Source organism: Tachyglossus aculeatus, chromosome 2 (genome assembly GCF_015852505.1).
Source record: "Tachyglossus aculeatus isolate mTacAcu1 chromosome 2, mTacAcu1.pri, whole genome shotgun sequence".
NCBI lineage: Eukaryota > Metazoa > Chordata > Mammalia > Monotremata > Tachyglossidae > Tachyglossus > Tachyglossus aculeatus.
In genome coordinates, this window is record NC_052067.1 from 98,428,694 (window position 1) to 98,445,747 (window position 17,054).

The 17,054-nt window shown below is 50.5% G+C and overlaps 1 protein-coding gene across 1 annotated transcript in view; it reads right to left on the reverse strand.

Annotated features, from left to right (window-relative positions):
• Nucleotides 1-287: 287 nt before the first annotated feature.
• Nucleotides 288-17,054, reverse strand: part of SLC35F1 (solute carrier family 35 member F1) — a 178,552-nt gene continuing 161,785 nt past the window's right edge. The window contains exon 8 of the mRNA XM_038762635.1: nt 288-2,395. Within this exon, the coding sequence (XP_038618563.1) occupies nt 2,171-2,395 (225 nt within the window). The 3' untranslated portion in view covers nt 288-2,170. The remainder of the gene's footprint in view (nt 2,396-17,054) is intronic.

Here is a 17,054-nt window from a genome sequence, read left to right on the forward strand (position 1 = left end):
GTCAATGGCCTGGGTCTACGCTCTGCCCGGCGGCTCCTAAGACCTGATTAAACGGCTACAAATTAGCGTCCTAAAAATGAGTAAAAAAGAAGACTACAAACATTTGGCTTACAAAATAAATACTAAAAAAGCAGAGAAAACAAAAAATGGAGGGAAATGGAGGGATGTAAACATGAAGAATTAATCCCCAATCTTTCAGGGCCTTGGGCCCCAGGGACAGGATGCCCAGAGAGTGGGATTTAATTGGTGGGGAAAGGAGCAGGGAGAATAGGGTGGGGGGGGGGGGGGCCCAAAGGGGTGGGCGCTCCAGGGATTTGAGGTGATTAAAAACCTATTGCTATGGTGGGGGGTGCAGGGGAGCAGAGGTGGTGACGGAGGAATCCAAACAGCGCAATAGTCCTGCCCTCCCCCACCACTCCCATCTCTAGGGTGTGTGTCCCCTGGAGAGGAAGGTTGGATCTGGGCCAGACTGCCCTTCTTAGGACACACCAGTGGGCAGACCCTGCCCCTGAGGGTCAGTGCTTTGGTGAGACCCTCTCCCAGAGTCTGCATCAAACCTCTCCCCTCCGCCGTCCATTGGAATAAACTCAAATGAGGTGGCTCGTTTGGCAAAACCCAGAGCTTCTTGTCTTGCTAGAGCATTCCCGCCTGGGCCACCGCTTTCTCCCACCCTAATGCTTGCCTTGGATTCCATTAAAAACTTCAGGGAAAGTCCTTCCGGAAGGGGCCCTGCGAGGATCACAAAGGGATGGAGAGGGAATCCGCCCAATTGCTGGCTTTGATTGTTGTTTTTAGTCAATGGCAGACCATCCTGAGTCAGTCTGGTTCAGGACTCTGTCTGAAACAGGGTCACCAGGGCTCCCACCCTCCTGGACACCCACCCTCATGGTCAGGGTTGGACAATCTAACACTTCTTACTCTCCCTACCTTGTCTCTACTGTTCCCTCTGGTGACCCAAAGTGAACTCTCTCTGGTTTTCCTAGATCCTTGACTTTTTTCCCTAAAGTCTGCCGCTCCAACGAGGGCCCTCTTGGCTGTGGGGACCCGCAAGGAAACTACCCAGGCTGGCATAAGGATGTTCTTGATTCCTGAAAGTGTGATTGTGCCAGCTCATCCAGATGGCCCTGAGTTTCCTGTATTAATAAATACCAGTGAACAGCTTCGGGGGATTGAAATGTGTACCAGAAAACCCAAATGTAGTCACCTGCACAACCATCGTCTAGGAAAACCATGTCTGGAAGAAGGGACGGGGGATTCAGCCACACTTTTCAAGTATGCCCCAAGAGTAGGCAGCCAGGGAGGGCTGAAGGGTGGGATCACCAGGCCGGTGGACCCAGCTCCCCTTCAATTTCGGCACAACTGCTTGTTCTCAGCGTCCTACACGTAGGTCTCCAGGCAGCCGAGGGTGTTTCCATGGTGGAAATGTTCCCCTCTTGGTCGTTAGGATGGGAAAGGTCACCGAGTGGCTCCTGGCAATCCGAAGTCCGAGCCGGGGAGAGGCTGGGCCTCCCCGGGCCCTCCGCGTCACACGTTTCATCAGCAGGAAGAGCCTTGCTCGGTGGAGGGGATGGAAAACCAGGGGGAGGGGATTGCCTCAGTAGGCCCCCGTTTGACCCAACTCTAAACAATGAAATCCCAAAGTCGAAAGATCCCGTTTCCCGGAATGGGCGGTGGATTACAAGAGGTCAAAAATGCTCACTGGACATCCCCCGCTGGAACAGAGGCTGGGGCGGTCGGAAGCCTGACCTCCCCTCAAAAGCTGCCCACCAATCCCCCTCCCTGCCCTGCCCAGTCGAGGACCACTGGAGCCACGTCTGTGGGAGAGCAGGGTCCTGGGAGGTCTGAGGGAGTCAGACCCTCACCTGCTCTGGGAAAGGCCAGAAGGACAGACGTCCAGGGGTTGGGCGGGCAGCTCTGTGGGGCCCCGGCAACGTTTCCCAGGGCCGCAGAATCCCCTTGTGTTCAGGGGTTGTGGCCCCTCAAAGGAGGGGGGGTGGGTGGGATGGAAGGGCAGAGTCAGAGGCCACAGGCCCCGGAGATCCCACAGGGGCAGCTGCAGGACAGTCTACTGGTCCCCTCGGGAACTTCTGGTCCGGATCCTGGAGGCCCCAGGGCAAGGAGCTCCAGCAAATACCTTTCTCCGGGGGCAGGCGGGAGGGCCGGCCATGACTCATGCCACGCGCACGTGGGGCTCCTCTTCCATCTCCTGGCCCAGGCTGGTGTAGGTGACCGCGGGCTCCGTCGGGGCCGGGGTCAGCAGGTCGACCACGGGGCCGGCCGGGTTGCGGAACTGCTTGTACACGCGGGGGTCCTGGGCCACGTAGGTGGACGTGGAGGAGTAGAGCAGTAGCCCGATGAGGATCGTGAAGAAGGACAGGAGGTAAAGGCCTGAAAACTGAGACACAAAGAAGAGTCATATCATGGTTGGGCACTGGGGCTCATGGCCCCCAAAGTGGGGTCAGCTGGACCCTGGACCTGCCCATCCCCCTTCTTTGACCAGCCCCGAGAAGGCCCAGGTGAGGATTAGGGAGGCCCAAAGGCAGATCTCTGGACTTTTAGGGCCCCAATTCCTGCCCCCTCCCAGCCCCCAGCCCCACTGAATTCTGCCCCCTTTCCTCCCCAACGCTCACAATGAAAAGTTGGCACTTTGGCTGCCAAACCTCAGGGAAGGTGCAGCCCCGGGAGGGATGCTGAGAAGAGGAAGCGGGCAAAGGGGGTAAGCGGGTAGGGGGCATTCTGAGAAGCAGCACGGCTCAGTGGAAAGAGCATGGGCTTTGGAGTCAGAGGTCATGGGTTCAAATCCCGCCTCCGCCAATTGTCAGCTGTGTGACTTTGGGCAAGTCACTTAACTTCTCTGTGCCTCAGTTACCTCATCTGTAAAATGGGGATGAAGACTGTGAGCCCCAGGTGGGACAACTTGTTCACCTTGTAACCTCCCCAGCACTTAGAACAGTGCTTTGCACATAGGAAGTGCTTAATAAATGCCATTCTTCTTATTATTATTCTGGATCATCTTTCTGTTTGGCCTCTTGTTGCAGGTGAATTTCTGCCCCTAGCCCCGCCTGGTCTCATCAAGTAACTGCTATTTCTTTTCATTATACTTCCCCAAGCAGCAATGGAGACAGTGCCCTGCTCACAGCTGGCATCCACCCCGCCCCACCCAGTGCTCTGTAGCCAGCAGGTGCCCAGCCTTGCCCCATCCCATCCAGGAACCTGCTTCCAGCAGATGCCCAATCCCTCCGCACCCAGTACTCCTCACCTAACAGGTGCCTAGCTCTGCCCGCCCAGCGATCTGCAGGTGGCAGTTTCCCACTCCCCGCCAGACCTGCATTCCATATATCATCATCATCAATCGTATTTATTGAGAGCTTACTGTGTGCAGAGCACTGTACTAAGCGCTTGGGAAGTACAGATATAATATATATATATAATATATGTATATATATATATAATATAGCATTTGTTCTTATACTATAATATAGTAATATAGTATTTGTTAAGCACTATGTGCAAAGCACTGTTCTAAGCGCTGGGGGATACAAGGTGATCAGGTTGTCCCACTTGGGGCTCACAGTCTTAATCCCCATTTTACAGATGAGGGAACTGAGGCACAGAGAAGTGAAGTGACTTGCCCAAAGTCACACAGCTGACAATTGGCAGAGTCAGGATTTGAACCCATGACCTCTGACTCCAAAGCCCATACTCTTTCCACTGAGCCACGCCGCTTCTCCTGCTCACTCTGCTCAGTGCTTTACCCCAAGCAGGCCCCTAGCCCCCCTCTGTCCTGCACTCTGCTTAAAGGAGGTACTCAATGTTTCTTCTTTTAATCCCAAACTAGCTTTTGAGACCTCTTCACTAATTCTCTCTCTCTAGCACAGGGCAAGGTAGCAAAACCAAAATACAGATTCAGAACAACGAAGCAGGTGAAAGGGAAGACAGAAACGGCAACCTCAGCCTTGGAAGGAAATGGAACTATGTTGGTAATGATAATAATAATAATAATTGTGGTATTTGCTAAGCACTTACTACGTGCCAGGCACTCTGCTAAGTGCTGGGGTGCATACAGGCAAATCAGGTTGGACACAGTCTCTGCCCCACGTGTAATCCCCATATTACAGATGAGGGAACTGAGGCACGGAGAAATAAGTGGCCTGCCTAAGGTCACACTGTAGACAAGTCGCGGAGCTGGGATTGGAACCCATGGCTTTCTGACTCCTAGGCCTGTGCTCTATCCAACCAATCAATCAATCAATCGTATTTATTGAGCGCTTACTGTGTGCAGAGCACTGTACTAAGCGCTTGGGAAGGACAAGTTGGCAACATATGGAGACGGTCCCTACCCAACAGTGGGCTCACAGTCTAGAAGGGGGAGACAGAGAACAAAACCAAACATATTAACAAAATAAAATAAATAGAATAGATATGTACAAGTCAAATAAATAAATAAATAAATAGAGTAATAAATATGTATCCACCACGCATTGTGGTACTAAATTGGTAGTATAAGGCCCATAAGAATTGGGACCCTCTGATTTCTAACCAATCCCAACTCTGCCACTTGTCTGCTGTGTGGCCTTGGGAAAGTCACTTCACTACCCTGGGCTTCAGTTATCTCACCTGTGATTAAGACTGTGAGCCCCATGTAGGACAGGGGCTGTGTTCAACCCGATTTGTTTTACCCACCCCAGCACTTAGTACAGTGCCTGACAGTAAACACTTAACAAATACCACCATTATTATTAATTATTATTATTATTACCTAATTCAGGCGCTCAATTCTCTGGAAGGGTTTTTCATTGGCTTTTGAGACACTTTTCATAGCTAGCATGCTAGAGAGTGGGGCAGATAGTCCAACCTGGTGGACGGCATTCAGATATAAGGTGGTCATCTAGAACAGTCCTCCAGACTGTAAGCTTCTTGTGGGCTGGGAAAGTTGTTGCTATATTATATTCATTCATTCAATCATATTTCTTAAGTGCTTACTGCATGCCGAGCACTCTACTAAGTGCTTGGGAAAGTACAATACAACAATAAACCGTGGAATTCCCTGCCCACAAACAAGCTCACAATTTAGAGGGACTAATAATAATTGCAATAGTTATTGTAGTTGTAACAATAATAATAGTAATAATTGTAATAATAATAATAACTGTGGTATTTGTTAAGCACGGACTTTGTGCCAGGCACTGTACTAAGTGCTGGGGTGGATACAAGCAAATTGGGTTGGACACAGTCCTTGTCCCATGTGGAGCTCACAACTCTCCCAAGCGCTTAGTATAGTGCTGTGCACACAATAAGCCTTCAATAAATACCAGTTAATCTACGCATCAGGCAAAAACTCCTCACTCTTGGCTTCAAGGCTGTCCATCCCCTCGCCCCCTCCTACCTCACCTCCCTTCTCTCCTTCTCCAGCCCAGCCCGCACCCTCCGCTCCTCTGCCGCTAATCTCCTCACTGTGCCTCGTTCTCGCCTGTCCCGCCATCGACCCCGACCCCCTCGTTTATTTAGAGAAGCAACATGGCTCAGTGGAAAGAGCCCGGGCTTGGGAGTCAGAGGTCGTGGGTTCTAATCCCGGCTCCACCACTTGTCAGCTGTGTGACTTTGGGCAAGTCACTTAACTTCTCTGTGCCTCAGTTACTTCATCTGTCAAATGGGGATTAAGACTGTGGGCCCCACGTGGGACAACCTAATGACCTTGTATCTCCCCCAGAGCTTAGAACAACTTTTGGCACATAGTAAGTGCTTAACAAATGCCAACATTATTATTATTCTTATTGAGCGCTGTCTGTGTCCAGAGCACTGTACTAAGCACTGGGGAGAGTGCTTCTTCTTCTCCCACTCCCCCAGACTCACCGGAAAAGGAGGAGGTGTCGGTTTCCTTCTCGCCCCCCAATGTCGCTTTTGCACTATCCCTCCTCCCCCTTCCCTTTCCTTCCATTCCTTTGAAGCCCTCTACCACCCCCTCCAGATTCTTGTAGCCATCATCTACCACCCTCCCAGCCCCACTTCCAACTTCTTTAACGACTTGGACCCCTTCCTCACCTTCCTTCTGTCCTTCTCCATGCCCACTCTGATCCTCGGAGACTTCAATATCCACATGGATATCCCTAACGACTCCTGTGCCACCCGCCTTCTATCTCTCCTTGATGCTGCCAACCTCTTCCTCCACCCCACCTCACCCACTCACCAACTTGGTCATACCCTCGACCTCATCATCTCCTACCGCTGCACTGTGTCCACCCTCACCAACTCTGAAATCCCTCTCTCTGATCATAATCTTCTCACCTGCCTCCTCACTCACACTCCTTTCCCTGTAAATCCGTATTACTCCCTCACAGAGATCTCCGCTCTCTGGACCCCACCCATCTTTCGGAGCGCCTCACACCCCACCTCGCCGCCCTCTCCTCTCTACCCAGTCTTGATGATCAGATTACTGCTCTCAACTCTACCCTTTCTACTCAGCTAGACTCACTCGCTCCCCTTTCCCTTCGCCACTCTCGTACCACTAACCCACAGCCCTGGATCACTGCCACTGTCCGCCTCCTTCGCTCTTATGCTCGAGCTGCCGAATGCTGCTGGCGAAAGTCTAAACACCATGCCAATCTCGTTCACTACAAGTTTATCCTTTCCTGCCTTAACTCAGCCCTCTCTTCTGCCAGACAAAACTATTTCTCCTCCCTTATTGACACCCATGCCCATCACCCCCGCCAGCTCTTCCGTACATTCAACTCCCTTCTCAGGCCCCCGGTTCCTCCCCCTCCTCCTTCCCTCACCCCCAACAAACTGGCCTCCTACTTCATTAACAAAATTAAATCCATCAGGTCCGACCTCCCCAAAGTCACTTCCCCCCCTTCTCCAACCCCCCGGCTCTCAACACTCTCTGCTACTCTCCCATCCTTCCCAGCAGTATCCTCAGAGGAGCTCTCCTCCCTCCTCACAAGTGCTACTCGGGCCACCTGTGCTTCTGTGCTTCTCATCTCATGAAATCTCTCGCTCCATCCCTTCTCCCCTCCTTAACTTCCATCTTCAACCACTCACTCTCCACTGGTTCCTTCCCCTCTGCCTTCAAACATGCCCATGTCTCTCCCGTCCTAAAAAAACCCTCTCTTGACCCCACCTCACCTTCTAGTTATCGCCCCATATCCCTCCTACCATTCCTTTCCAAACTCCTTGAACGAGTTGTCTACACACGCTGCATAGAATTCCTCAATAACAACTCTCTCCTCGACCCCCTCCAGTCTGGCTTCCGTCCCCTACATTCCATGGAAACTGCCCTCTCAAAGGTCACCAATGACCTCCTGCTTGCCAAATCCAACGGCTCATACTCTGTCCTAATCCTCCTCGACCTCTCAGCTGCCTTTGACACTGTGGACCACCCCCTTCTCCTCAACACACTATCTGACCTTGGCTTCACAGACTCCGTCCTCTCCCGGTTCTCCTCTTATCTCTCCGGTCGTTCATTCTCAGTCTCTTTTGCAGGCTCCTCCTCCCCCTCCCATCCCCTTAATGTGGGGTTTCCCCAAGATTCAGTGCTTGGTCCCCTTCTGTTCTCGATCTACACGCACTCCCTTGGTAGCCTCTTTCGCTCCCACGGCTTCAACTATCATCTCTACGCTGATGACACCCAGATCTACATCTCTGCCCCTGCTCTCTCCCCCTCCCTCCAGGCTCGCATCTCCTCCTGCCTTCAGGACATCTCCATCTGGATGTCTCCTGCCACCTAAAGCTCAACATGTTGAAGACTGAACTCCTTGTCTTCCCTCCCAAACCTTGCCCTCCCCCTGACTTTCCCATCTCTGTTGACGGCACTACCATCCTTCCTGTCTCACAAGCCTGCAACCTTGGTGTCATCCTCAACTCCGCTCTCTCATTCACCCCTCACATCCAAGCCGTCACCAAAACCTGCCGATCTCAGCTCCGCAACATTGCCAAGATCCGCCCTTTCCTCTCCATCCATACCGCTACCCTGCTCATTCAAGCTCTCATCCTATCCCGTCTGGACTACTGCATCAGCCTTCTCTCTGATCTCCCATCCTTGTGTCTCTCTCCACTTCAATCCATACTTCATGCTGCTGCCCGGATTATCTTTGTCCAGAAATGCTCTGGGCATATTACTCCCCTCCTCAATAATCTCCAGTGGCTACCAATGAATCTGCACATCAGGCAGAAACTCCTCACCCTGGGCTTCAAGGCTGTCCATCACCTTGCCCCCTCCTACCTCACCTCCCTTCTCTCCTTCTCCAGCCCAGCCCGCACCCTCCACTCCTCCGCCACTAATCTCCTCACCGTACCTCGTTCTCGCCTGTCCCGCCATCGACCCCCGGCCCACGTCATCCCCCGGGCCTGGAATGCTCTCCCTCTTCCCATCCGCCAAGCTAGCTCTCTTCCTCCCTTCAAGGCCCTACTGAGAGCTCACCTCCTCCAGGAGGCCTTCCCAGACTAAGCCCCTTCCTTCCTCTCCCCCTCGTCCCCCTCTCCATCCCCCCCATCTTACCTCCTTCCCTTCCCCACAGCACCTGTATATATGTATATATGTTTGTACATATTTATTACTCTATTTATTTATTTATTTATTTATTTTACTTGTACAGATCTATTCTATTTATTTTATTCTGTTAGTATGTTTGGTTTTGCTCTGTCTCCCCCTGTTAGACTGTGAGCCCACTGTCAGTCCCACTGTAGGGACTGTCTCTATATGTTGCCAACTTGTACTTCCCAAGCGCTTAGGATGGGAGAGACATGGGCATGTTCGAAGGCAGAGGGGAAGGATCCAGTGCTCTGCACATAGTAAGTGCTCAATAAATACGATTGATGATGTACAAGTAAAATAAATAAATAAATAGAGTAATATGTACAAACATATATACAGGTATATACATATATACAGGTGTGTGTGTATATATATATATATATATATATATATACATATATACACTACTGTCTGGATGAGCCCCTGGATGGTGGGCAACAAGGGCATTGGCTGGACTTGCCTTCCTAGCTACTCTAGATTGTAAGCTCGTGGTGGGAATGTGTTATATGGCTACATCGTACTCTCCCAAGCGCTTAGTACGGCTTTGTGCGCACAGTAAACACTCAATAAATGAGACTGATGGATTAATTTCCAAGGAGAAGGAATTACCAAGTGAGAAGCAACATGGCTTTGTGGGTAGAGCACAGGCCTGGGAGTCAGAAGGACCTGGGTTCTAATCCTGGCTCCGCCACCTGCCTGCTGTGTGACTCTGGGCAAATCACTTAACTTCTCTGGGCCTCAAGATTTTCCATCTCCTTGCTCCATGGGGCAGGTATTCAGGCCGTCCTGATTTCAAGAAGGCCAAACACCCCTCCAGGCTACACTGTATCACTTTTTTTTTTGTTTATAGCATTTGTTAAGACCTAATGGGGGAAAACCCAGATATAAATGGTCACATACAATTTTCAAGAGAGTGAGAGCAACTGTACAAGGTATACAGAGAAGCAGCGTGGCTTAGCGGAAAGGGCCTGGGCTTGGGAGTCAGAGGTCGTGGGTTCTAATCCCGACTCTGCCACTTATCAGCTGTGTGACTTTGGACAAGTCACTTAACTTCTCTGTTCCTCAGTTACCTTATCTGTAAAATGGGGAATAAGACTGTGAGCCCCACGTGGCACAACTTCATTACCTTGTGTCAACTCCAGTGCTTAGAACAGTGCTTGGCACATAGTAAGCACTTAACAAATACCATCATTATTATTCTTATTATCATTATAATTATTATACAGGTAAAGGTTAGTGATGCAGTAAATAATTGATAGATCTATGTGAGCCCTGAGGTGGCTGGGGTGCTCTGCACACAGTAAGCGCTCAATAAATACGATTGATTGATTATTGATTGATTGATTGGGGTGGTGGGAGACGGAGAAGGTATGACCGGGAAGGTGGGGGGATCAATCGGGGAAGGTCACCTGGAGGGGGTGACTTTTGAGGTTGGCTTTGAAGGAGGGAAGGATATGGTTGAGAGCAGGGTGGAGTCTAGACCCATGGCAAGTCTGCAGTCTCACCCCACCCCACCACCTCTGGGCCACAGGACTTGAGCCCAGACCAGACCAGAAAGCCAGCTCATCCCAGCTCCTCAGAGACACCTGCTAGGGTTGGGAAAGATGCCAGCTCCCTCAGATCAAATTCCCACTGGGCTCTTCCCACTGAGCCCCAGGAAAATCAGCCCATCGTTCGGTTTCCTGGCTTCCGGAACCGAACCTCCACGCCAGAGGGGAGAGGAGCTTTCTCAGAGAAACCGGAGTCTCCGGTTCCAGCTTCTTTCATTCATTCATTCAATCGTATTTATTGAGCGCTTACTGTGTGCAGAGCACTGTACTAAGCGCTTGGGAAGTACAAGTTGGCAACATATAGAGATGGTCCCTACCCAACAGTGGGCTCACAGTCTAGAAATATGTACAAGATATGAGATAATTGGGTTGGATACAGTGCCTGTCCCACACGGGGCTTACTGTCTCAACCCCCATTTTACAGATGAGGCACCTGAGGCACAGAGAATTTAAGTGACTTCTTCTGCCCCAAAAGTGCCTAGCCAGCCACACCTCTCTGGGGCATAGGCACCAGGAGGCTTATCTGACTTTATGAACATAGATCTCATGTTGGGTGGATTCCCTGAGATTCACTGTTTTAGAGGTGGCTTTACAAAGTGATAACTCCCTTTCTCAACTCCTTGAAAGCTTAATTTTGGCATTCCTAATGAGGAAGGGGCAGGGAGGGAGGAATAGCAGTGTGGCTCGATGGAAAAAGCCCAGGCTTGGGAGTCAGAGGTCATGGGTTCTAATCCCAGCTCTGCCACTTGTCGTCTGACTTTGGGCAAGTCACTTAATTTCTTTGTGCCTCAGTTAGCTCATCTGTAAAATGGTGATGAAGACTGTTAGCCCCACAGTCTTGTATCCACCCCAGTGCTTAGAACAGTGCTTTGCACATAGTAAGCACTTAAAAAATGACACTTTTTAAAAAAGGCAGAGTAGGGTAGGGTCCTTACCTCTACACCTCAGAGTCCTACCTACCCAGAGACCACCCACTCATCCCCAATTTTCCGGATCTGGAAACCTGGGTCCTGAGCCTGTATAACTCAGCTCAGATTTACCCTCCCAGGTTCCTTGCCTAACAAAAGGCTCTAATAATAATTATGATATTTGCTAAATGCTTACTATGTGCCAGGTACTGTATTAAATGATAGAAATGATGCAGCAAATCGGGTTCGACACAGTCTCTATCTCACGTGGGGCTCACAGTCTCAATCCCCATTTTACAGGTGAGGTAACAGGCATCGCATCTACTTCACAAAGCGCCGCACCCCTGCCCGCCTCACTGGCTTGGTGCCTGCCTTGATCTGGAGAGAACACAATGCCAGAGAAAGAGGATGAGAGAAGTGATGCCCAAACCATCATCATTATCATCAATTTCTTCATGTAAATTCTCAATCCTAGAAGGTCCGAGCTGAGTTCACCCCTCATTTCTGAGCACTGAGCGGCGTGGCTCAGTGGAAAGAGCCCGGGCTTTGGAGTCAGAGGTCATGGGTTCAAACCCCCGCTCCGCCACTTGTCATCTGTGTGACTTTGGGCAAGTCACTTAGCTTTTCTGTGCCTCAGTTACCTCATCTGTAAAATGGGGATTAAGGCTGTGAGCCCCAGATGGGACAACCTGATCACCTTGTAACCTCCCCAGAGCCTAGAACAGTGCTTTGCACATGGTAAGCGCTTAATAAATGCCATTATCATCATCATAGAGAAGTGAAGTGACTTGCCCAAGGTCACACAGCAGACAAGGGGACAAGTGATGGAGCCGGGATTAGAATCCATGACCTTCTGACTTCCAAACCCATGCTCTATCCTCACTCACTCACTCAATCCTATTTATTGAGTGCTTACTGTGTGCAGAGCACTGTACTAAGCGCTTGGGAAGTACAAGTTGGCAACATATAGAGACGGTCCCTACCCCAAAATGGGCTCACAGTCTAGAAGGGGGAGACAGACAACAAAACAAAACACGTGGACAAGTGTCAAGTCATCAGAACAAATAATAATAATAATAATATTGGTATTTGTTAAGCGCTTACTATGTGCCAAGCACTGTTCCAAGCACTGGGGGAGATACAAGGTGATCAGGTTGTCCCACATGGGGCTCACAGTCTTAATCCCATTTTCCAGATGAGGTAACTGAGGCACAGAGAAGTCAAGTGACGCGCAAAGTCACTATACCAAGCTGCTTCTCTAATTCTTGGACAGGGGCTGGAGAATATTTTTTGCTTTCCCTCCCACTTGTTTGCAGTTCATGTTGGAACTGGTTCTTATCCAGGTCTACCAAATCATCATCATCATCATCATCAATCGTATTTATTGAGCGCTTACTGTGTGCAGAGCACTGTACTAAGCGCTTGGGAAGTACAAGTTGGCAACATATAGAGACAGTCCCTACCCAACAGTGGGCTCAGTCTAAAATGGGGAGACAAAACCAAATGCTTTGGCACTCTGCCAGGCTTTAGAGGGGAGGAAAACACGTCTCTTCCGTGCCACACTTCTGTTCTTCCAGTAGCCTGATCTTACTTCCTGACCCCATTCTCTGCCCTCTCCCTTTCCCGAGATCTCTCCCGAACACCAGGAATTTCATGCAGACTGTTCACATCTCCCCCTGCCCTCTGCAGTTTCTGATTTCCCATTGCACTGGGAAATTGAGGATGCCTGCTGTCAAGAGAAGCAGGTTACAGTGGGCACCAAGGATGATAGAGGGCAGACTGGGAATAAGAGAATAAGGTTGTGCACAGGGAATGTGCATGTTTATTGTTATATTGTATTCTCCCAAGCACTTAGTACACTGCTCTGCACACAGTAAGCTCTCAAAAAATACGATTGAATGAATAAATGAATGAATGAATGAATGAAAGTACGTGTGTTTGAGGGAGGGAGCTGGGCTGGTGGTGTGGAGGGACACACTAGCACAGGCCTGGGAGCCAGAAGGACCTGAGTTCTAATCCCGGTTCTGCCACTTGTCTGCTGTATGACCTTGGGCAAGTCACTTAACTTCTCTGTGCCGCAGATAACAGTAATAATAATAATAATAATGATGGCACTTATTAAGCACTTACTATGTGCCAAGCACTGTTCTAAGTGCTGGGGAGGTTACAAGGGGATCAGGTGGTCCCATGGGGGGCTCACAGTCTTCATCCCCATTTTCCAGATGAGGGAACTGAGGCCCAGAGAAGTGAAGTGACTCGCCCACAGTCACACAGCTGACAAGTGGTGGAGTGGGATTCGAACCCATGACCTCTGACCCCCAAGCCCGGGCTCTTTCCACTGAGCCACGCTGCATCTCTAATCATAATAACAGTAATAACTGTGGTATTTTTTAAGCACTTCAGGCACTGTACTAAGTGCTGGTGTGGATACAGGCAAATCGGGTTCACTCATTCATTCATTCAATCATATTTATTGAGTGCTTACTGTGTGCAGAGGCCGAGGGCTTCACCCACGAGTACTCCCTTCATTTTCCTGAATCACGTCTGTCTGGCACCTGTCTGAATTGACAGACTCTCTCCTTCCCTCTTCCTTTTCTTTGCCTTCAACAGCTCTCTCCCTCGTCCCTTGATTTTACTTGTTTGCAGCAGTCTCGGTGGGAGACTGCTGGCAGCTCTCTCTGAGGAAGCATTTATGCACAGACGCACACCCACACACCCACCCATACACCCACACACCCATACACATACACACACACACCCCAACTCTCCTCCCCACCCCTCCGCTCCCCCCGAGCCCAGAAAGGCAGAGAGCAGGAGAAAGTGAGAGAGGGGGAATGAGGGAAAACCATACAGGGAGGAGTCAGGCAAACACACAAGATCAGGAGACAGATGGAGACAGAGACATGAATGGGAACACACAATACACACACACACACACACACACATATTTTTCTCCCTGAGGCTGTCCAAGGATTGAACTCTGCCATCTCAGCAAGCAGTCGTCCAGAGACAGGGAGAGGAAAAAGCTCTTTCTCTTTCTCTCTCTCTCTCCCCTCTACCTCTATTCCTTTCTCTCTCTCGCTCCCCCCTCCCTCTACCCCTCCCTCTCTCCCTCCCTCTCTCTCTCTCTCTCTGTGTCTCTCTCCATCTCTTTCTCCCTCTCCCTCTGTCCCTTTCTCTCTCTCCCCTTCTCTCTTCATCTCCCTCTCCCTCTCCCTCTATCCCGTTCTCTCTCCCCTTCCCTCTTTGCCTTTCTTTCTCTTTCTCTCCTCTCCCTCTTTCTTCCCCTTCCCTCCAGCCTCTCTCTCCCCCTCTCTTCATCTCTCCCTCTATCCTTTTCTCTCTCCTCCCCTCCCTCTATGCCTTTCTTTCTTGCTTTCTCTCCTTCTCCCTCTTTCTTCCCCTTCCCTCCAGCCTCTCTCTCTCCCCCTCTTTCCATCTCTCTCCCCCTCTTTCCATCTCTCTCTCCCCCTCTATCCCTTTCTCTCTCTCTCCCTCTCCCTCTGTGCCTTTCTTTCTCTCTTTCTCTCCCTCTTTCTTCGCCTTCCCTCCAGCCTCTATCTCTCCCCCTCCCTCTCATCTCCCTCTCCCTCTATCCTTTTCTCTCTCTCCCCCCATGCCTTTCTTTCTTTCTCTCCCTCTCCCTCTTTTTTCCCCTTCCCTCCAGCCTCTCTCTCTCTCTCCCTCTTCCTCCCCTCCCCCATCTCTCCTTCTCTCTCTTCCCCATGCTCTATCCTCTGTCCAGAGCCAGAGGGATTGAGAGTGTGTGCATGTAAATGCTGCAATTGGAGAATGAGGCTCTGTTTTTAGTGCCCTCAGCTACATCCCAGAACCACAGAAGGAGGATAAGGAGGCTGACTCTCCTGGGCGATGATGCTCAGGAACCGTGGAGATGAGAGCAACCTCTGTTCCTCCCTCACTCACTTCCCACCCCAGGCCCCCTCACCAGTCCTCCACTCGAAGCAGTCACATGCCCTCCATGCCCTCCTAGAGCTGAGAGCCACTCTCTGGGCCTCAGTTCTTCCTGCCCCCGGCTCCTCTCCGGGCCTACGTGACCCTCACCTCAGAGGAGATGCCACAGGGGGGAGGAGGGCCATGTTGATGGCAGAATCCCCAATCCCGCCCTCCCCCTCTGCCTCATCACACCCCGTCCCCCATGAGGTGATGGTCCCCAGGGCCAGGAGGCAGGGATGCTCCTTGGCACTCACAAGACCCCCCACTCATCTCCCTCCCTGCCCCCCACTCGTGTTTCCCCATGGGGTCCAGTAAGGTGGGAGTCCCTGCAGCCAGCAAACCCTCCTTGACATGATCTGCAGCCAACCCAAGGGTGAGGCGGATGCCCGAGGGGGCTGGGGATGGGCGAGGCCAGCCTGCCACAGAAACAGGAGAAGCAGCGTGGCTTAGTGGAAAGAGTCCAGGCCTGGGAGTCAGAAGGACCTGAGTTCTAATCCTGACTCTGTCACATATCTGCTGGGTGACCTTGGTCAAGTCACTTGACTTCCCTGGGCCTCAGTTACCTCATCTGTAGAACAGGGATTGAGACTGTGAGCCCCATGTCGGACAGAGACTGTGTCTGACCTGATTACCTTGTATCTACCCCACCTCTTAGAAAAGTGCTAGGCACAAAGTAAGTGTCTAATAAATACATACAAAACCCCCCAAAACCAGCCTCCACTCATGACTTACTGCTTGAGAGCAAGGATTGTGTTTAACTACTTTGTGCACAGTGTTCTGCACACAGTAAGAGCCCAATAAATACCACTGATCGATTGGCTGCTAGTTAACAAACTTTCCTGGATCATCATGGTTTTCCCTTGAAAAATGTGAGTGGAGAGAGGAATCCAGGCAGAAATGAGAGAGGGATCCAGGCAGAAGCATTATGACCTCTTACCCCAGGTGAATGTGAAGCCTCAGTGGGAAATAATAATAATAATAATAATTATAATGGTATTCGTTAATCACTTACTATGTTCCAGACACTGTACTAAGCACTGGGTGGATACGAGCAAATCAGGTTGAACACGGTCCCTGTCCCACGTGGGGCTCACGGTCTCAATCCCCATTTGACAGATGAGGTAACTGAGGCTCCGAGAAGTGATTTGCCCAAGGTCACACAGCAGACATGGGGCAGAGCCACGATTAGAACCCATGACCTCTCTAGCCACTAGGCCTATTGGATGGCATGAGTTGGTTCTGGTGCCTGGAAGGATGGAGGCCAGGACACACACAAAGTGGCAGGAGGAGCCCAGTTCATGACCCATTACTCATAAAGGCTAACAGCTCCTAAATGTCAGCCCTAGAATGTTTTTTTTTTTCCTGCCCAGGGGAATTCCTGCAGTTAAACCCTGTGTTTGCAAAGTGATGGCAGGTTGGAAAATATTTCCCAGATTCTCTGGGTCTCAGGACTAATGGAATCCATCTCATTAGTCAGTAAGCAAAGTGAGCTACCAGGAGTCTATTTCATTAACAACAGTGCCTGGAACATAATAAGCACTTAACAAATACTATTATTATTATTATTATGATCAGGGTAAGCCCATGTAGCATACTTTCCCTGAGAAATAGCCTCCTGGACCATGAGTTCTGATTGGTCCAGGAGTCCACCTAATTGACAGTTACTGCCTGGAGGTACCAGGGATGCATGACCTCCTCTAAACAGCTGCCATCTACCTAGCTGGGGTCCGGAGATGATCCAGAGGCTACCCAGGATGGTAGCAGGGTGGATGGCTGGGGCTTGGGAGTGGGTAAACTGTCAGTGGCATCAGGCGAATGTTTTGATGTCATGATTCCTGAGTTTTGGCTTGAGGGCTGATGGAATAACAATAGTAATTGTTGCATTTGTTAAGCACTTACTATGTGCCAAGGTTTGGGGTAGCCACAGGAAAATCAGATTGAACACAATCCCTGTCCCAAATGGGGCTCACAGTCTAAGTAGGAAGGAGAACAGGTGTTGAATCCCCATTTTACAAATGAGGAAAGTGAGGCACAGAGATGTGAAGTGACTTGCCTGAGGTCACACAGCAGAGCCAGGATTCGAACCCAGGTCTCCTGACTCCCAGGCCCGGG